Here is a 22,895-nt window from a genome sequence, read left to right as displayed (position 1 = left end):
GTTTATATGGATGTCGTAGAAGTAGGCTTGATTTGTGAAGGCTTGAATTATGCAGCAGCAAATGTTGCATAAATGCTAGTAGTGTTAGTGTAGATTTTAAATTAGCCACCTAAATTGACCTATTTTCTTCCATGTTCCTGATATATTGTGCACAATTTATTAGTGCACATTAACCCTTTCCCTGCCAGTGTTTTTGTTTCATTCTAGCTTCATGTTTTTTTTTTTTTTGTTTTTTTTTTGTTTTTTATCAACACTTGAATGTGGGTAAGTTTCATTAAAAAAAAAAAAAAAAAATAAATTTTGAGCAAAAAGCTGAGAAGGTGGCTTTTTTTTTTTTTTTTTGTTTTGTTTTGTTTTTCAAAGATTACAGTGTATATAAGCAATGCTTTTATCACTTGTTTCGGTTTCTTTTTTGTCTGTGTTTTGATCCGGAGATTCTGTACTCATTTAGAAGTTGCATAATAGCGCCCCCTACCGTAAAACTAAAATATTTTGAGATGCAGTCACATTTATTATTGTTCAGCAATTTTTTGGGGGGCAAAATCAAGTCATTTCAATAGGAATCCAGGTAATCAAGAATTACATAAGAGAGCGAAAGATTTTCACGCACAGATTTTGCAGGTGGTTTTTACAACAAAACTTAGCAGAAATTTTGCTAATGTACACCATTATTCCGAAGAAAAACAAAAAAAACAAAAAGTTTTCATAATATATGCTTAGTTTTTCCACTACCTTGCAATGTGGCTAATGCAAAATGTTAACCAGTAGCATTGTTTTAGCAAACTAACATTCAGGTCATGCTTAATTGCGGTTTATGTAAAGTCCACTTTTCATTAAAAAACAAAGTAAAAAAAATAAAAAAAACTCCACAATTCACTACAAAATGTTACATTATAAGTAAAATGGATTGTAAATGCTGTTTTAATATTGAATTTTAAGGTATAAAAAGTGTTTTGTTCATTTTCTTTGCCAATGTGACTGTAGTCTTCAATGTTATATTAAAGGTGCCGTAGAACGTTTTTTTAAAAGATGTAATATAAGTCTAAGGTGTGCCCTGAATGTGTCTGTGAAGTTTCAGCTCAAAATACCCTATAGATTTTTTTTTTAATATATTTTTTTAACTGCCTATTTTGGGGCATCATTAAATATGCACCGATTCAGGCTGCGCGGCCCCTTTAAATCTCGTGCTCCCCTCCCCCGGAGCTCGCGCTTGCCTTAACCAGCATAAACAAAGTTCAAACAGCTAATATAACCCTCAAAATGGATCTTTAGAAAGTGTTCGTCATGCAGCATGTCTAATAGCATAAGTATAGTATTTATTTGGATGTTTACATTTGATTCTGAATGAGTTTGATAGTGCTCCGTGGCTAAAGCTAACATTACACAGGCAATTTACAAATATCACTAAAAATATCATGATATCATGGATCATGTCAGTTATTAGTGCTCCATCTGCCATTTTTCGCTATTATCCTTGCTTGCTTACCTAGTCTGATGATTCAGCTGTGCACAGATCCAGACGTTAATACTGGCTACCCTTGTGTAATGCCTCGATCATGAGCTGGCATATGCAAATATTGGGGTCATACATATTAATGATCCCGACTGTTACGTAACAGTGGGTGTTATGTTGATATTCGCCTGTTCTTTTAAACAAATGAGATTTATATAAGAAAGAGGAAATAATGGAGTTTGACACTCACTGTATGTCATTTCCATGTACTAACTCTTGTTATTTAACTATGCCAAGATAAATTAAATTTTTAATTCTTGGGCATCTTTAAAATCTGTTAGTGTGGATAGCATCAAGCAAAAGCATCACATTTTTAGTTACAAATTCCATTCAGTCCCTTAAGGATTTTGTGGTGTTGCAGTTAATGCAAATTATGGATTTGTTAGTCCGCATAATGATTTCACCATTAGAAAGTGTATTATTTTACTGGATATAATGTTTTGAAAAATTTCTGTCAATAATATTTTAAATATAGTAAAACAAAATGTGAAAACAATATGACAACAATATAACTGTTAAATACTAAAAAACAATATTACTTTCAAACATTAAAGGACTAGTTCACTTTAAAATTTAAATTACCCCTAAGATTTACTTACCATCCTAGGTGTATATGACTTTTTTCTTTCTGATGAACACATTTGGAGTTATATTAATAAATGTCCTGACACATCCAGGCTTTATAATGGCAGTGAACGTGACCAATAAGTATTAAACCACCTTCTGTATTCAAGTGTAATGCCTCTCGCAGTTCAAAACGATTATGTTACATCCTACGCCTTCCATATTCAACTTACAAAAAAAGCATAACTAACGTCATGGATATTTATTAATATTACTCCGATTGTGTTCATCAGAATGAAGAAAGTCATATACATCTAGGATGGCTTGAGGTTGAGTAAAGCTTGGGATAATTTTCATCATGAACTAATCCTTTAGATTAGATTTGTAATGTAATCAGTCACCATGAGCAAGCCTCAATCTAGCACAATTCTATTTTCAGCAAAGCAGAACTATGATTATTTCTGTGCCAGTGTCACATTGCCTTGTGTAGAGGGGGTCAGAACCACAATTGATTTTGGTAAATATGCACAAAAAAAAAAAATATTTACAGATAATTGTACTCTTACTGTCACTCCCTATCACTAATTACATAAGTAGCCTACATAATGATTATTGGTGTGTTGTCAATATACAGTGTCTAAAATAACAACATAATGCATTAGTCAGTCATTTTGGGCTGCAATTGAAAAAAAAAAAAAGGAACTGACCATTGCAGAAATAGCCTACATGTATATGCAGGCATGATTAACTGAATGTGCCTGATTAATATCAGGGTTAAAGAGGTAAGTCTTCACGTAAGGCCAAGCCCTGTTTTTTTTAACATAATTTCAGACCTATTTGTCAATGATACTATATAAATTTTTAACATATAGAATGAAAAATAACTTTTTAACAGTGGAAAAAATTACATTAACAAAACATTATCTTTGTGACATTCCCTACAGTGATTCCATTAAAACATAATAGGATAAAGTGTGTTTTGATTTATCTCTTTCCCCAACTTTGACGAGATTTTCCATCATTTATGACTCAATGCTTCCCCGGCATTAAAGGTGCAATAAGTAAATTTTTCTGTCCGCTAGAGGTCGCTAGAGGCCTATTCAAAACAAAGGCGTAGCTTGATGACGCCAAGTTTGAGTGCGGAATCTTGGGACATGTGGTCTTCACCTCACAGCCGGTGGAAAATAATCGGGATAAGACTCGGGCAGAAATCATGTTCATGGATGTGATTATTAACGCTACTGTAGTATGAAACAGAGCAGGACGAGTGTTGTGGGAGCTGAACGAGGCAGCTGGAGCGATTGCGCAACACATGCCGCGAGCAGCGGAACTTTTATTATGCCACAGTCGCCAGCTTTTCCGGTCATGAAAATGAGGTAACACAACTCTGTTTATCATATTAGATACATTTGAGTGTGTTGAAAATGATGTTATAACATTATAACAGCTGCTGTGAGACACTTGATGCACATTGCAGTAAGCTAGATCGATTTTAGAATATCATGTTAAATGCTGGATGGCTTGTGTTGATAAATGGCATGAAATTAATTTTAAAACCTATTGAATGACATAGAAAATGCTGTATTACTGTTACTAAAAATGAATCTGATTATGCTATGTTAGTTACTTCACAAATAGTGTTTTTCTCTGAGGCATGGTAAAGCATGGTACTCGTAAAAACCGAGAAAATTAGATTTAAACAATAAGACTAAATGTGTTGCGATATATACCAACAATTAGTTTTCTGTCTATAAATGTAACCAAACAGTTGTTCCCTTATTAAAACATGTAAATATAAAAGCGTCTTTGGTGTTTCCATGGTTTCTACAAAATAAAACCGGACACCAAGGATAACGTGGGTATGACGCAATTGACAGGCGACTCCTCACACGTCCCGGAGCCTTGGTTAAAATCGCATTTACAAATACTTGGAAACATTTGGGATATTGTAAGTACTCAAGTTAACAAAATATACAACACTGGCCTAGTGGTTTTTAGGGTTTTTACTGCAAAATTCGTACATATTGCACCTTTAACGTGAAGAAGATCTGCATAAACCAGAAGGAGTGAATAGAAGTTGTTGACTCACAAGTAAGCTAACGTGATCGCCAAACATTCAACAGCATATAAATCAAACCCGCCTAACGTTGTTGAGAAAAAATGTCGACGCCCACAAAAAGGTATACAACTGTGCAAGCTTTGGGGGTGTTGATGGACTCGATCTATGATAATTCATGTTTTGATCATCATTCTGAATCTGATCCAGACGACGTCTTTGACGAAAATGCAATTTTCTCAGCTAGTTCAAAATGCTTTTTTTTTTTTTTAACTATGCCACATTCAAGTGTTAATCAAAGCTAGACTTTTTTTTCAACGCAGAGGTTCTATTATTTCTTTTGATATATTCACTGTTTACATATTCATATAACAAAATATTCTGGGGGCCATGAAAGATTTGTGAATATGATCAAAAAAGCCGGTGCTGGCTGGCAACTTAAACATCATATTCTGGTAGGGAAAGAGTTAACTGTGATCTTACTGTCATATAGTGTTATTGTGAATTCAACAGCCTCAAAAATGTTGAATATGCTGCAGACATACTGGAACTGGAACTACTTATGTCTCTATTGCTACGCTTTAATGCATCCATCCTCTTAATTTCAAGAGAACAGAACCATCCTCAAACATAGTGGAGGTTTAAATATATATATTTTTTTAATTGAGCATGTTTGGCTCTAACAAACATTCACATTAACATGAAAAGAACTGTTATTTTTTAGATAGGATTTTTTTTTTTTTTTTTTTTTTTTTTGCCTTTCTGCCCCTTCTACAGTAAAAACAAGCCAGTAGGAAAAATCTGACCTGATGATACTGAGCAAGAGATGCACAGGAAACTCGTGCTTCGTGCATGTGTTAACTTTCTTTTTTTCACACATCCCTACAAACAATGTATAAGAAAACTGAGCAGAGTTTACATTAAAACAAACCCTTCAAGTAGTTTTACCTTTATTAATCTGAACTAACATAGTTTATGTGTGTTAGTTCATCTGCAGTTAAAGAGCATGACAAGGTGGTAGCCCTAAAACAGGATGTGGTGATGCGTCAAACAGGAAGTAAGCCGTGTTAGATAAAATAATGTCACGTGGAATGGGTGTCTGTCTACTCATTTGACTCACAGACCTAACCGTTTTTCTTCTTCTTCTTCTTCTTCTTGTTATAGTTTATGACGAAGCAACATTTCCATTTTAAGATGGCCATTTAAATATGAAAACGTTCCAAAAAACCTGTTATGCAAATAACTGTTCTTGGCCATTGTTACAGTTTGCAACAAAATGTTCCAAAATGTACTAATTGTGTTATAAGTTACTGAATATGCTTAAATACGCTTTTTTAATGACAGAGACCTGGGATTCTACAGCACTTGACTTATTACAAAACTTTTTGACTAAACTTTTAGTAGGAAAACAGCAGTTCAGTTTGTTTGGCACAATTAGCCATTTATTTCACATTTTTAAAGTTTGTACATCTGGTATATAGCCTAAAGAACAATACTAATGAATGCATAACTATGTAATTACTTTTTGGAGCAATTTGTATACTTTGTTATTAGGCCTTTTAGTACATATTAAGAACACTGTATGAAATATTTTATTGTAAGTTAAGTACACCTAAGCCTACTTACCCATTTTGACTCTGGCATTTAGATTTTAAAGTGGAGAACAGAATGACATTTTAGTTTCGTTGGCACTTAGTCTCGTAACACAGAGTTCTAGAAATCTGTCCATAAAATCCTCTTTTAAAAATTTACAAGAGGCATAAAATTTCCAGGTAATCATTCTGATCCAGGCCTATGCCGTGTGTACGGAAAAGGTTGCATACGTTGAGTCGGATATTACACAGAGGTTCGTAGAGATGAGGCGGTGAGAGAGAGAGAGAGAGAGGCAGAGCTGGAGTGATTGTGAGGGGCGGAGGAAAGAGAGCCTGTTCTCAGCGCTTATCACACTCAGAGCAGTGCAGAGAGACAGTCGGAGTAACAGCGCTCACTCACTCACTCAGTCAACCGCATTCTGTCCGAGCAAAGCCCGAGCTGCCCGAGCCTCAAGCATGGTCTCTATAATCTCAGACCTGGACCCTCTCAAGAGCTGGAACGTGTTAAGGTAAGACCCGACCCGAACATGCATGCGGAGAGCGCCGAGTGTCTCCATCTCCCCGCGCTGAGCACGCGCTCTTCCGCTCCGCTCCGCTCGACTCCAACACAAATGTTGTGAGAATTTCGCACGGCTGCGTGTGCCATTTCGACTCGAAAAAGTGTGTGTGGGACTTTTTTTCCTTGAGTTCGCACATATACTGTCATGTGTCTGACGCATGGAGTGTCCTGTTAACCCTTTGAGGGACCAAGCCCTCCCCCGAGCACACCGGGAATGAGGAGGCTTATCAGACCGGGCGCGTCTCATCTAATCTCATCTGTGATGCGGGATGATGGTGCTGATGCTGAGAAGATGCCGTGCGCATCGCTGCCAGATTTGTATAGAGTAGTTCATTTATTGCACTTTAAGTCAATCGACTTGACATTTCAGGCAGTTCTCTGTCTTTTCTCTTTTTTTTCCTCTCTTATCTTTTACTTTTTTTTTTTTTTTTTTTTTTGTAAAGACCCAATTAGGATCTTGATATGACATGATGTTGCACATCTCCAACAAATGCACGTCTTTAAAGTCGGTTTATTCAGTTAAACACTCTTGGATATTTAATAGGTGTTTCTCAAAACTCAGCCACCAAGACTGGGCATTATAGACAGCTGACTATAACCGTTATCTATGGACATTTATTGGCATTTTTGGGCATGATACCTGCTTTCAAACGGTTAAATAAGCAGATGACTATAGGATTTGAGACAGGCATTGTGTAAACTCAGTTCTCTGAGTTTTTGAGGAAGTATAGAAGGGTAACTGAAACCACAGAAAGCATGTCATGATGTCAAATTGTTCCGCTTTAGTTCTCGGAAGCCTGCACACTTTTAGAGGACAGCATATGACCCAAAAATTTATATTATATGTTTTTAAAAAGTTATTCACCATTTTTGTGCTAATTTGCATTATATAAAATAAATATGTTGAATTCATAAGCTTCATCCCTGATGTTTTTACCAAATAAATAAGAGGTTCAGTCAGAATTTCTAATGTCACTTTAAAAGTGTTCATGAACATATTTGTAATGAGGGTATGAAGAGCGAACTATAAATACTCTGGATCTTCATATATAGTTCAGGATTCTGGGTTGTTGTAAATTGGGGCGCCGCTGTATTCCACACTGAATTATGAAAATAGATCAAGGGTATAAAGATGACACGCTGTGCTCTCTGAGAAGTGTTATTTTTGGTCAATTATTTATTCCGATAAGCAGGTCACGGCTCGGAATGCACCAAAATGCACATACATGCACATCCTCATTTTTTTTTATTTTTTTTTTTATGTGCAAATCCTGTACTGATACATACTAGGACACAGACACACTTGTACAGTCCTGTTTTAATAGGCTTACTGTGTAGGTGACAGACTACTGCTGCATTTAAGTAGACATTTCCCGATCGATGTAGCACTATTAGTCAGTATGTTCCTTTTTTTTTTCTCACTGACTGACACTCACAATCACGGTTCCACCCCAGAGCCGTTCAGGGCATAATCTTCTGTTCAGAGCCGGAGAGAAGGGGCTGATGTGTGATGGATCGCTATTTGTCTTTTTCTTCTTTATTAGTGAAGAAGCTCTAGATTAGCCAGAGGAGCAGCTGCTGGATCACCTTAATAAAGACCAGCTTAAGTTTTCCTGTCTTTCTTTTGCTTCTCTTTACGGTTCTCTCTTTCTTATGTGGCTCTAGGGTACTCGGTGGCATTCTTTACAGCCTAATGAAGCCACCAGATAACCCAGAACACTGTTGTCTAACGAGCACACACTTGTGTGTGTGTGTGTGTGTGTGTGTGTGTGTGTTTGTGTTGTATCCGATTAACTTTCTCATTATTTCTCCTTTAGTTCAAACCCCTTTCTTCTGTCATCCTTTATTTGAGTAAGGGTCTGAGAAAACTGACAGAGATAGAGTAGATAAAATGCATCCAGAAATAACTTTGCTATCTATTAAGTTGATTTTTCCGGGTGCAACTTTGACGTGCGGCGCAAACAAAATCTCCAGCGTATGCGTTTCTTCAAGTTTCTACCGAATCAACACCTCTGAACATCTCGCCGCTCGCTTGCAATAATTTCTGCCTGGTTCAAATACATCATCTTGGATTGCGTCTGAATATGACGCATCGTAACGATATCGCATTTTTCTTATGATCCGTGCAGTGGAAATTTCCGACATGCTTTATTTCTTTTTAGGGCTCAGCTCTCTGCAGCTCTCCTACTTTTCCTTCATAAGGGCTTGATGCAGTTTTAACACTGATGTTGTTTGAACAATAGACTTGCAGACTTATTTCAGTTTATTTCGCATTAAATACGTTTTTCCATTTACAAAAGAACTTGATGAATTGATGTAATTTTGTTACATGTAAATATCAAAAAACATGATAGGATAATAGTGTTCTTTCTATCTATCTATCTATCTATCTATCTATCTATCTATCTATCTATCTATCTATCTATCTATCTATCTATCTATCTATCTATCTATCTATCTATGTATCTATCTATCTATCTATCTATCTATCTATCTATCTATCTATCTATCTATCTATCTATCTATCTATCTATCTATCTATCTATCTATCTATCTATCTATCTATCTATCTATCTAATCTTATTTTCGTCTAATCTTTGTCATGTGTTCACCTCCGCAACTTTTTACATTTCTCTAACTTTAGTGCAAATGTCTTGTGAAAAAAAAAACACCAAGCCAAGAGATGCAACTCCGTTCTGTCAGTGCAAGCAACAAGAACAAAAATACCATGGAACTCATGTCCGCCCACACAGACACACACACACAATGAGTCACAAGCACATGCATAATGTTCTAACACACACATACAGGCACACAACAGCCTCTCTGTCACGCTGACACGCACACACTGCGCTCTGCGCGCTTCGGAAGGCAGGTTGAGTCGGTAATGAGAGGCAGCATGCTTATTAATACCACTTGATTACATTGAAAATTACTTTAAATAACAATGACAAGTTGTTGCCTTTATTGAATTAGTGGAGAGGCAGGCGGGGGAGATGATTTGATTAGAGGCATATTTAAACACGACACTTGGTGTTCTTGCGCCCGATGGCAGGTAAACTCGTTTTCTTTTTGTCTTTTTACATCATTCTGTCTTTCTCCTATTTTAGTAAAGTGAGAAATCAAATTGTTTTTAGGCCAGAGAGAGAGAGGGTAGCGCTGGTAGAGAGGCAATGGAGTGGCAAGCATCCGTCTTTAGCAGTGGGTGACCTCTGACCTTTGCAGTGTTGGTTTTAATGAACGCTGTTAGCAGCAACGGCTCCGAGTGTGTGTTTAAGCCTCTGCCCAGGACGCATCCGTAATTATCTGGCTGAGTGGCTTTTCTGTGCGCGCGTGTGTGTGTGTGTGTGGGTGGGTGGCTCATGCTGTTAGCCTGTCCCTTATCCCCGGCATTAGCGGCTGGCTGCAGACAGTGGCGCACAGACGGGCGGCGCAGATGAACGGCATTCCATGCTGATCTCTGCACCTGTACCAGCCTCAGATGCACACGGCCGTGCACGTCACTCCTACCCAACAGGTCTGGGCACCGCGCAGCAACCAAAAGGATAAGATCCTTAACTGAGCAAACACATCTAGAATAAATAACCTACAATATATCTCTCTCTCTCTGTCTTTCTAGGTAGGCATCTAGTCACAAATACAGAGAGACAGAAGAATAGATAGATAGATAGATAGATAGATAGATAGATAGATAGATAGATAGATAGACAGACAGACAGACAGACAGACAGACAGACAGACAGACAGACAGACAGACAGACAGACAGATAGATAGATAGATAGATAGATAGATAGATAGATAGATAGATAGATAGATAGATAGATAGACACACAGACAGACAGATAGACGAACAGATGGACGGACAGACTGACTGGCTGACAGATAGATAGATAGATAGATAGATAGATAGATAGATAGATAGATAGATAGATAGATAGATAGATAGATAGATAGATAGATAGATAGATAGATAGATAGATAGATAGATAGATAGATAGATAGACGGATGGACTAACTGACAGATAGACAGATGACACAGACAGACAGATAGACGAACAGACTGACAGATAGATAGATAGATAGATAGATAGATAGATAGATAGATAGATAGATAGATAGATAGATAGATAGATAGAGAAAAAGACGGACAGATAGATAGACAACAGGCAGACAACAGACAGACATATGACAGACAGACAGACAGATAGATAGACACAGACGAAAGACAGACAGACAACAGACAGACAGATAAATAGGCAGACAGACAGATAGACACAGATGACAGATAGACACAGACAGACAGATGGATAGACAGACAGACACAGACAGATAGATAGGCAGACAAAGATGACAGACAGACATATAGATAAACACAGACATACAGATAGACACACAGACAGACAGATGGATAGACAGACAAACAGATACAGACAGATGGATAGGCAGACAGACAAATAGACACAGATGACAGACAGATAGACACACAGACAGACAGATAGATAGACACAGACAGACAGATAGACAGAGAACAGACAGACAAACAGACAGATAGGCAAAAAGACAGACAGACATGTCATTTTAAAGAAAAAATCGATTACAATTATGTTCCTGTGAGTGTATATTTGTTGTTTTCAGTTAGTTAGTTGTGTACCCTGGTCTTGTGAAAGCTCAGAGTAATGAGGAAGAGGTGGAGGAAGTGATGTGGCAGTGCAGGCTGAAGGTGAAGACAACATTTGATGAGTGTGTGCGTCGGATCCGCTGCTCTCCACTAGAGTTCTGGATTATTGGCTCGAGTCAGTGTGGCGATGCACTGCCCTCCGCCGTCTAGTCGGTGTACCCATTATGCTGTCTGTGTATGTGTGTGTCTGCGTGCGTTACCAATATTGTTCCACAGTCTGACATTTTAGGAGGCTACGTGAGCTACCCAGATGGGTCTGCACCCCTTGAAGTTAAACCCCCTCCCCTCACACACGCACACACACTCTACCTAGAGAACGTAATTACAATTATCAGCTCACCCATCACAATTACAGCTGAAGGAGAGAGAGAGAGAGAGACAGACAGGGAAATGAATGCAGGCAGAACAATAGATGCTTGGAAGAATGAGACAGCGAGAGATAAAAGTCGAGAGTGTACTTCCTGTGGCCCGAAAACACTGTCCCCGACAAACAGAATCCTTACATTTCCTTTACAAAAGAAAAATCTCTTTAATGTCTCAATAGTTTCTCAAAGAAAGCAGTGAGGTTCAGTGGAGAGCGAATTGAAACTTTTTTTTCTAGTGTTGAGTTTCAAAAGAATCACCAGAGACAATAAAAAAAAAAAAAAATCTGAGATGAACTCAATAATTTCTCAACAAAGATTGCTATGATATCCAGTTTAATTATATATTCCGATACTCTTTCTGTATGTCTCACTTGTTCAGGAGAAAGATTTGAGACCTTCTGAGCACCTAATCTCCTGAGCAACATTTGAGACGTAAAATTTACCGGTGTTTCCTGATATGCTACTTTCGTATTTCTAGCTATTCTGAATTTTATGTGAGTGTGTATGTTTGTGTGAGACACAGAAACAGATCCCCCCCCAATCCCCCACCCCCCCATTTGGCTGGTTGAGGCAATTGGGAAATGGTCACAGGATTTTAATGAGAATCTGTGTGTGTGTGCGTGTGTGCAGTGCATTGTTTAATCCGTAGGAGAGTGCAGGGCTCAGGACAGAGACTCTTTTCAGGCCGCGCTGAATGTCCGTGATTAAAACCGGCCTGAACGTCTGACTGTCTGAGAGAGAGACAGAGCCTATTGTCATCTCTCTCCCTCTCTCTCCCTCTCTCTCTCGTTCTGTGTGTGTAGGCAGTTTTCTATGATAAGGTTGAAATCCAGAGAGGCATATCAGTGCTGGTTTCCTCCTACGCTAGCTCTGAGAGAGGAGAATGTGCTGCAGCTATGTTTGAGGAGAGCACTTCAGGAACCATTCATAGAGCTTTCACACTCACACTCACTCACACACACACACACACACACACACACACACACACACACACACACACACACACACACACACACACACACACACACACACACACACACACACACACACACACACACACACACACACACACACACACACTTCTACCAATGTAACTAGCAAACGGATGTTTCACCTTGCTGTCAAAAGTAGCACATTCTCCTCTCAGAAACGTAAATGCAAACATCATGAACCAAACTGCTAAAAAAAAAAAATCATTTGAAAAACATAATCAGTTTTATTTTGTTTATGAACTGAGGACATTCCTATATACAGTAAATACTATATAAATATTTGTATCAATACATAATTCCTGTGTATTTTGTCAGATTTGAGTACAATATTTAGCAAAATATCTGTCTCAACCTTCCAGCTAAACTTGGTAGCAGAAAATGTTAGCTTAAAGGGTTAGTTCACCCAAAAATGAAAATCCTGTCATTAATTTCTCACCCTCATGTCGTTCCACACCTTTAAGACCTTCGTTCATCTTCGGAACACAAATTAAGATATTTTTGATAAAATCCGATGGCTCAGTAAGGCCTCCATTGACAGCAAGATAATCAACACTTTCAGATGCCCAGAAAGCTTCTAAAGACGTATTTAAAAAAGTTCACGAGTACAGTGGTTCAACCTTAATGTTATGAAGCGACGAGAATACTTTTTGTGTGCCAAAAAAACAAAATAACGACTTTATTCAACAATAAAATACTGTTTCATGAAGCTTTACAAATCTTTTGTTTCGGTTCTGAACGTGTATCAAACTGCCAAAGTCACGCCCCCCAGTGGTGAACCATTGAAATTTTGAAACACTTAAGACGTAACGAAGCTTTATTTACTGAAATCATGTGACTTTGGCGGTTTGATACACAAAAGATTTGTAAAGCTTTCGCCCATCACTAGATATTGTTGAATAAAGTCGTCGTTTTTTTTTGCCGCACAAAAAGTATTCTCGTCGTTTTATAACATTAAGGTTGAACCACTGTAGTCACATGAACTGTTTTAAATATATCTTTAGTAGCTTTCTGGACATTGTAAAGTGTTAATTATCTTGCTGTCAATGGAGGCCTCACTGGGCCATCGGATTTTATCAAAAATATCTTAATTTGTGTTCCAAAGATTAATGAAGGTCTTACGGTTTTGAACGACATGAGGGTGAGTAATTAATGGCATAATTTTCATTTTTGGGTGAACTAACTCTTTAATAAAATGTTAATAAAACCTAGCAAGATATCACTAACTGTTAGTTCTTTGTGCATCAACATAAGGGTGTTTTGTGGTTGCGTCTAGGTGATAAATGCTAAAGTCTCAGGAGGATAATTTATGGCATTCATACTGTTTGCTCGAGTCCCGCATCGACCTTACCACTAAACTTGGTAGCAGATAATGTTAATTTATATTTTGCAAAACAATCTAAAAATAAGGCACATACTGTAAACTAAAAGCTGCATATACACAAAGACAGACTCTTCCTAATACTGTATTCTAGCACTCTTGAACTCTTGAAAGTTTGAATAAAATGCTAAGTTTTTAGTTTTAGTTTAGCATGTAGCATCTGGGAACTCTGAATATTACATTATAAATGCACTGGGGGAAATATATTTTGGCACTCTTGGCTGCGTATGAACACACCATGTTGTTTATATGTGAGTGTGTGTTACTTTATGAAATTCTCAGTCAACAGTAGAGCAGGATTATTGTTGAACTGCCTGGATTCTGCAGCCTCATGCATATTTACAGAGAAACACTCCATGTTCACTGCACTCTTTTATTAAAAAGAACGAAGTGTCTTTCCAGATGCTTTGCTTTGGGAGAGAGAGATGGCACATACATGCAAGAGGGAAACAATCTCTCTCTTTGGCCACACGCTGATATCATTTGTTAGGATTTTACGGCACAGTTTAAAAGGGTTTGTGGGATGAGCCACATTTGTGGGAAGAGGATGACCTCCATTTTACTGTGACATGCGCATATTGACATGTTAAATGTGAATGAGATTGTAATTATTAGACAAGACAAATACATTTCCAGCATTGGAGTACTGACAAAAAATTTATACTTGTGCTTATATAGGCCTATAATGTGCTGTTGTTTTTAAATAATGTCTGACAGGAAATGACAATTAGCTTAGGTTTTAAATCTTTTAAGGCCTCATGAAATGATCAGACAGTTTCTGAAGTTTATTTCTTGCTGCTTGGACACGGATATCACTTTGAGTTCGCATTTTACCTCAAGTGTTTTCTTCTTCTTTAGGCTGACACTGTGATAGCTGAGCTAAGCTAAACATGCTAGCATCTAGTATTTTTTCCTCTCTTGTCTTTTTCTTTCCTTTTATCCTTCGTTGTTCTGCCTCACTGGCTGTCTGCAAACTCCTCTATCCCTTAGCCCCAGCTGAGAACACACATTTTGTGTGTGCGTGCGCGCGCGTGCGTGTGTGTGGGTGAGTTTGTGCACTTTTACATTAGCTAGCGCTCACACAGGAAGTTCTTGACTCCAGCTGTGTTGTGTGTGTGTGTTTAATCTTAATTGTAGCTGTCTGTCTGTACTGTCTTATGTTTCACTCCACTGCTGAAAGAAAAACGGGCCTTACGCTTGTTAAAGAGATTACACACACACACTCTCACACACACACACATCGTCCCCTGGTATGGCCCAGTGACTTTCAGTCCCTCGAGTTTAAAAAAATCGAGCATGTGGTCCCATGCCAAAGGCTAGCTTTGAGTGTGTGTGTGTGTGTGTGTGTGTGTGTATTCTTATAGGTTAAGTTGGCTTACCAAATGTGAGAGTAGATTAGGGCTGTAACGATCATGAAAATTTTACTGTCAATTAATTGTAATACAAAGAATTGATTTTTGTTTTGTTTTGTTTTGTTTATGCCATTTGAAGTGACATATAAACACTTAATGTATTATAATAGCTAAACATAATGCGGTAGATACTCATGTAAACATAATGAGGTAGATAGATAGTAATACAAATATAAAAAAATATATTTTAAATAATATTTATTATGATTTATTTTTTTATATTATTTAAAATATTCATTTAATTAATAATATAATTACTTTTTTTTATATATAATCATTTTGGTCGAATTTAATCCACTTTCTAGAGATATTTTTTTAGATCCCAACTAACCTTTTATACTTTGCTAGTATACAAGTATAGTAAACTAGAACAGATGGTGAGTGAACAGACCAGTGGGCTTATAAAAATGCTGGTTACGCTTTATTTTAAGGTGACATAGTTACATTGTACTTACTCAAATAAGTAGTAAGAAATATTAATTAACTACATGCACTTACTATAGAGTTACAGTTAGGGTTAGGGTTTGGTTTTAGGGTTAGTTGCATGTAATTATGTATAATTTACTGTTATTACATAGTAAGTACATGTAGTAACGTGTAATAAGTCAACTTAAAATTAAGTGTTACCAAAATGCTTATACTTCATGGCATATCTATATTCACAAAAAAAAAAGAAAGAAAGAAAATCCCTTATTTGGGTGGTAATATGTGCTTGCGGTTATCTCAAATAATTGTGATCAGATGATTATGTAACAAAGTGGATTGAGAGTAATGGAACTATTTTTACTTGTCTTTCTGGTTAAAACTGATACTTAAGTGAAAGTCGGAAGTGTGTGTGTGTGCATGCATTTTTGTGATTTATGAGGACACATATTTGTATAATGCCATGGGTATTGCACAGGTATTACGACATAAACATGAAATATAAAGACATTTCATGAATCCTGATATTTAAAATAGCTTTAAAAACATACTAAACAATGTTTTATTAAAAATGTAAAAATGCACAATGTTTTCTGTGATGGGTAGTGTGTGTGTGTGCCTGTGAGCAAGATAGTGACAGTGTTTTGCCAGCTGTGCTGAGCTCAGGTTGTATGCTGGTTAAGTGGAGTCTTAGGTCTGATTAAAGTCAGGTGACTGAGCTTGGACCGTGTGTGTGTGGTGTGTTTTTTTTTTTTTAAGAGCGTGCACTTAAACTTTCCTTTTTTTTCTGTTTCCACAGGAAGACAAGTATGTCTGTTTCCTGTCGTCTCTAAGCACTAATGAGCAGGCTGCATGCGCACACTCACACACACGCACAGCTGGAATCTAGGCAACACCCTGCCATATTTTTACTCTTTTAATTTCTGCTTCTCTGCTCTTCTGTGTTTTTTCTCTCTTTGATATAATCCCCATGTGTGTTTCCGTGGTTACGCTGGCTTAATGTCATACTGATATGACTGTATCAGCTACGCATGGCCAACCTCATCAACAAACTTTAGCAAAATACTTTCTCATCTTCCTGTCTTCTCCCCACTTCTTCCGCCTTCTCCCCCATAATTCTGCAGCAGCCTGGGGAGCTCTCGCTGTCTTCATCCCCAGGGTTCATCATCATCATCATCATTAGCATCAGAATCATAATAATAATTGTTATTGCTGAACATTATAATGATTGAAACACATTTGTATGTGTGAGAGATACCCACGTGTAAAACGACCTTGGACAGCACATCCAAGGACAGTTCTCTAGCTGTCAGATGCATGTAACTCATAGAAATATCAAGTTCCAATGATTAGATGACTTTACGCATGAGTTAGGTTCAAGTTGCGGGGGAAAGTAGTACAAATTCCCAGTTTAAAACTGGTTGCCAGATTGACAGTGTTTGCAGTATCCAGTTTTTGAAAGACATTCAAGGGGGGTTTATTTTTTGAGGCACTTAATATCCTTGAGCTCACCTGTAAAACTCCACTTTATTTCACAGATGATTTCAGATTAATCTGCCCCTATAAATAAATAAAATAAATGTTGTTAGTTGCTTTTGGGTATATATTTGTGTTCTGAATTAAGGCAATAAAACACAATTAATTGCTCTTAAGATACATGTATAAAAGTTTAATTACTTTCAACTCAAAACACCATCAAAAAACTTTACAATTTGATGTGAGATACTGAAAATAACAGCAAGATATGATGCAAAAGCCAAACACATTCATCTGGCATACACAAAGACATACACATGACCACCAATTGACCAGTTATTGACCAGCAATCTGTGTTTTCAGTCTTATATGGTAGGGGGCGCTGTTACAGATTGTCTGAGGTACAGCATCTCCGGATCCAAAAACAAGAAAAACGATCTATAATTCATCTTTTGATCATCTTTCTGTCTTTGACAAAACCGATTTTCTGTTTTATTGATGAAACTTACCCACATTCAAGTGTTGATAAAAAAAAAAGAAAAAAAAGAATGAAGGTAGATTTTTTTTTTTTTTTTAAAACACAGGGTCCCCACAGGTCCTAATAAAGCCTAACAAAGAAGTGTTTATAAGTGCAGCGCTGCATTGTTTACAGAAGTAACCAGAGAAACCGATATATTGCTGCTGCTCCACAAGCGCCATCTACTGTCAGACACTGAATCTGAATTTTCATTCAGCGCATCTGCCGTTTTTGTTCAGACCTATGTGAAGATTGACCTATAGTTTTTTACACAGCTTAATGCAGTGCTGTGAATGTTAACCAGTGTATCGATTAGAAGCTAATATGCATTCAAAAAATGTAGAATAATAATATAGAATATTATATATAATTATATTTCAAATGATTTATAGTCATTTTGTGCTTTAGGATGGTTTAATAAACAATGATCCTCCTAATACAGTATTAATTTAATATGTGCAGGTCTTTAAAAATAGTCTTTAAAAAAAAATTATTTGAGAAATATGAGAATATCATCAAAAATGTTGCCGCTAACTGACAACTTAAAAATAATACTCTAATAAGGGAAAGAGTTTGGTCAATGTCTTAGGTCAAAAATTTGCTTCAGTTGTCCCTACAGTATGTTGCATGCACAGATTTCATCATGCTATTGCACTTACTACTGAATGTGTCATGTGTGCACGTGCCTGGAATTGACTGCACTAATTGATGGGTTCACTCAACTCTGGCCCTGAGGTCTACAGTCCTGCAGAGTTTAGCTCCAACCCAGATCAAATTGAATTCCCAGTAATCCACAAATTTGCCCCATACCTTATATAGTGCACTATTTGATGGGACAGCCATATGCAGTGGTGTCTAAAACCATAGTGGACTTTGAGCGTTATCGAGTGCACACATTCAATCCCATAATGCACCTCAATAAAGAGTATGTGTGGCGACCAGGGCGGGCGAGAGCCGTGAGGGAACGGCGCGAGGCCGGTGGCGCGAGTGTTAATGAGCTTCACCTGGGAGGCGCACCGGCCTTGAGTCCCTCACGGAGGAGCTCCGGGAGCATAAAAGGAGGAGCGACTACCGTGGAGGACGAGAGAGGACCAGGCCTGGATATTATTTTATGTTTTATTGTGTTTGTGTGGCCGGCAGACGTCCGCGAGGGTCTGCCGGCATTACTTTCGTTTTTGTTCTTTGTTTATTTTGGAATAAAGTTTTGTTGAACGTTAAAAAAAAACGAAAGTAATGCCGGCAGACCCTCGCGGACGTCTGCCGGCTCATTAACACTCGCGCCACCGGCCTCGCGCCGTTCCCTCACGGCTCTCGCCCGCCCTGGTCGCCACAGTATGCAACTAATGTATACTCAACAGCCAGCCACTAGAGCAGGGGTTTTCAACCCTTCAACCCCTCATCTTTTAAAACACCTGGCTGTGACTTTCAAGCAATCCTGAAGACCTTGATTAGCTGGTTCAGGCATGTTTGATTAGCTAAACTCTGCAGGACAGTGGGTCTCCAGGAGTAGGGGTCAAGACCTCTGTCTTGAATTCCCATGCACTCTGAGGATTGCACCAAATGACTTCCCACTTCTCGCCAGAAGATAGTGTCCACAGCCCTTCCGACATAATCAGTGTCCGAATTCGCTTACTCATTTTTATTCACTCCCTCAAGTGGACTGTATTGGTTGAGCAATGGTGGGGAATAGTGAATAGGGATATGGGGTAAATTCAGTTACTGCCCGTGATTAGTCTGTTTGATCAGGCTATGAGCTAAACTTTGCAGGACAGTGGACCTTCAGTGCCAGAGTTGAGAAACTAGGGCTAGGTAAAAAATATATATTTCTCGATTTTAATCGATTCTCATTTTTATGAACCGATATCGATTCTTAAATCCCAAGAATCGATTAGTCTGTTTTCAGTTGATGAATGAATAGAACATGTAGCGCGCCTCCCATCCAATAAATCGCAATAATCTGTGTGCTTTGTTACTTTTGATATGAAGCAAAGTCTCAGATTTCATATGTCATGCATCCTATTATGATATTCAAAAAATAAGTACGGTTTTGGCGCTGTTTAATGTGACGTGACAGATCGCTGTAACGCCTCATTTAAAGAGAAGCGGCAGCACGAGTGCATGTGAACATCCTCTCCTCCGCTTTAATACCAGTTACAGTGCGAAATAAACATGACTAAACATCTGAAGGTATGTTAAAATATACAGTACAACTTACCGAAATCTGTATCGTGTAATAGCTCAATCAGTGTTTAAACCTCGGAAAGACGTCAATAAAATAAAACAGCTTGTAAACGATTTCACGTAATGTCCCATTTACCTCAGAAAAACATATTGAGTGACCATAAACTCGTTAGTCAGATAGAAAAGTGTACCCTAGAAAGCAACATTCTGATAAGTATAGCTATGCACCGTTATATGTTCATTATAATTTTTAATGTTTTTCAATATTTATTGCATGTTTGAATAAACCTGTTATGACAGCCACGATTTAAATGTTTATATTTAAAAACAAAAAAAATAAATTGAGTAGAATTATGTAAGTTTGTATATAAATAAGTTAATTTCACCTTCAATATTATTATAGTAGTACCAGCTGACTCCCATGTGTAGTTTTTTTGGCATATACTGTAACTGATCAAAAACAATCGATTTCAAATCGAATCGAAATCGGAATCGAATCAAATTGAAAGCATGTGAATAGAAATCGAATCGAATCATGAAACAACTAAAAGGCAGAAACAACTAAAAAGGATATGTGAGGAGGTCCGAAAATACACATTAGTACAACTTGAGTTTGAAAGAGTTTAAAGATCACAGCTCTGTATTGTCAGTTGCAGGTCAGGTGAAGTATCAGTCAAGCAGGTCAAATAAGCAGCCATCATAGTGTGCATGAGTCAAACGTGTCCATACAAGTCCACTGTCAATGGAGTATACTCAGAAAGATGTTAATGAGGCAGAAAAACAAAGCATACCCCAGGCTTAAGTGGCCATTCTTGTCCAGAACGAGCTGCAATGTGGACCAGACTTCATACCAATAGTCAAAAGTCTGGCTCAGCAATTTTTCCTTGGTGGAAACAGACCTGTTTACCTTGTCATTTTCAGTTTTCTTCAGTCAATAGTTTATACTTTTCTACTGCCACAAGCGAATAATCAAAACCCCTCTGCAGCATATGTACAAGACCGTGCCAGCTTTCTGCCAGCAGTCTTGCCAAAACTCAGATAACACCACTGATTCGATCTTCTCTACGGTTGGCAATGGTTCCTTCTCCCTCCCTCTCCCTCTCCTTCCAAGATCTGGTTAAGTGTGAACACATCTGCGTTCACACAACCTTGTACCTCCTATCACAGCACCGTTATGCACAGCAAGTGCCCATCTTTCCTGTTAATGCCTTCCCAAACATCCCCATAAAAATTACGAGCAGAAACACATTACTGGCAGCGCGCCCCATGTCTGCGTTTATTAGCCTATCAGGCTGGGTTTATATCTGATCATGCCTTTGTTCTAATGAGATCTCTTTATAGCCAATCAGAAGTGCATCTCTTATGTAGCAATGGCCTGATCAAATTTATGGTCAATAACCAGCCTTTTAACGATGATGAGATGTGGAATGTGGAAGAAATCGTTTTTACTCATTTGCTGTTTGCTCTTGGATACACGGAAATCAGTGTGTGTAGCGGCCAGGTGCTCGGTCGAATGACTCGACCTGGCTGAATGTGTTTCCGGGCCTCTCGGAGGGCTACACGCTGACCTGCGTGCCCAGAGCGAGGGCTCTTATCTGAGACAGAGCGAGTGAGACGGCCCCAGGAGGCTGGACATTACCAGGCCTTCTCGGATCCTAATTATGGGGGGAAGGTGCGGAATGAAAGTGGAGGGCCGCCGAGGCAGCCAAAACCAGACCCCTTGAGTCCCATTACAATTACTGCTACGAGACACACATAGATACGTCCCCGCACACACACACACACAACAACAAGCATACACAACCCTTTCGCCCTGACGTGCTCATGCACACACAGAATCACAGCACATTTCGACACTCTCATTCTCTCTCGTAATTGCAATAGTGTTGGCGCCTGCTCCCCCGCGGCCTAAGCGGTGCACTTCCATCTTTCCCGTTCCGTAGTCACCGCTGCACATATACAGTCTCTCTTGATTTCTATGTTATTTTCTGCTATAAGAAAGAATTTACAGTTAATTTGCTTGGTGTGCTTTGCCTACCTAGGTACCACATATACATAATCTCGTGTTCCAGAAGGAGTTCAGTAAGAGGGAAAACAGATGGAGTACTAACCTTGGACGACATCACAACATATTGCTATGCAACATGTCCAAACCTGCATGACCACAATGTCCTACACACATAGAGACATACACATGCATCCATAGACCAGGTGACAATTCTTTCTCGGTCGTTGCTCGCAATGACCTGATCTCCAGCGTGACATGCTGACCTAAAGAAAGGGCGTGTGAGAATGAAAGACAGTGGGGGAGAGGATGAAAGGAGAGTTTAGATAGAAAGATAGATGCTGTTAGGTGAAGGATGGGCTTATGCAATCACTATCATGTATGTCCTGTGTCGTGCTGCTTTCATGGACAAGAACTCAAGAGCTCTAGAGTGTGTATGAAATACTATGTGCGTTTCATGGCCATAACCATCCCTTTCTATTTACAATATCAGTCGCACGCTCAACACTAAAAAAAATCTGTCATCATTTACTGACTCTCAAGTTGTTTCAAACATGTATGAATTTCTTTCATCTGCTGAACACAAAAGAATATATTTTGGAGAATATGGGTAACCAAACAGTTGATGGGCCCCACTGACTTCCATTATGGAGAAGAAAAAAATACTATGGAAGTCAACTATTTGGTTACTGACATCCTTCAAAATATATTCTTTTGTGTTCAGCAGAAGAAAGAAATCCATATAGGTTTGGAATAACTTGAGGGTGAATACATGGCAGCATTTTCATTTCATTTTTGGTTGAACTATCCCTTAAGGAAGTTGGGGGGAGACATATTGATGGGTTTCCTTTGCAATAGCAAATAGTGTTTATTTTATGTACACACTTGAACATTTGTACCATAACTGAAAGCAATGAAGACACTTTGAAAAATACATAAATTCCAGCCACTTTGTTCGCAAACAAGTGATTCTTGAGGTACAATATAACATACGAGCTTCAGCACAACTAAAGGCCGTGTTGCATTGGTAATAACTAGCTAGAAGTAATGATGCTATTAGCTTAACTACATGTTCTCAACTAGCTTCATTTTCTCAGTAAGTTATAGTGTTGATATCAAATTTTTCACACAAGTAATATGCTTTAATTTATGAGTCGCTTGTAAAGTTGCTCCCCCAGCACTT

The 22,895-nt window shown here is 38.2% G+C and overlaps 1 protein-coding gene across 11 annotated transcripts in view; it reads left to right on the top strand.

Moving 5' to 3' along the window:
- The first annotated feature begins 5,446 nt into the window (after window positions 1–5,446).
- The window catches only part of celf2 (cugbp, Elav-like family member 2), a 175,811-nt gene continuing 158,362 nt past the window's right edge, over window positions 5,447–22,895 (top strand). For 2 of the 11 annotated variants that reach the window (XM_067392263.1, XM_067392262.1), the window contains exon 1: window positions 5,452–6,234. In XM_067392263.1, coding sequence (XP_067248364.1) covers window positions 6,182–6,234 — 53 coding nt within the window. In that variant the 5' untranslated portion in view covers window positions 5,452–6,181. Of the gene's footprint in view, window positions 6,235–22,895 lie in introns of all 11 variants that reach the window. The other 9 variants (XM_067392266.1, XM_067392270.1, XM_067392269.1 and 6 more) reach the window with 8 other exon arrangements.

Source organism: Chanodichthys erythropterus, chromosome 8, assembly GCF_024489055.1.
Source record: "Chanodichthys erythropterus isolate Z2021 chromosome 8, ASM2448905v1, whole genome shotgun sequence".
NCBI classification, from domain to species: Eukaryota; Metazoa; Chordata; class Actinopteri; order Cypriniformes; family Xenocyprididae; genus Chanodichthys; species Chanodichthys erythropterus.
Note: the sequence above shows the minus strand (reverse complement) of the source record. Positions and strands in the feature narration are given on the sequence as shown.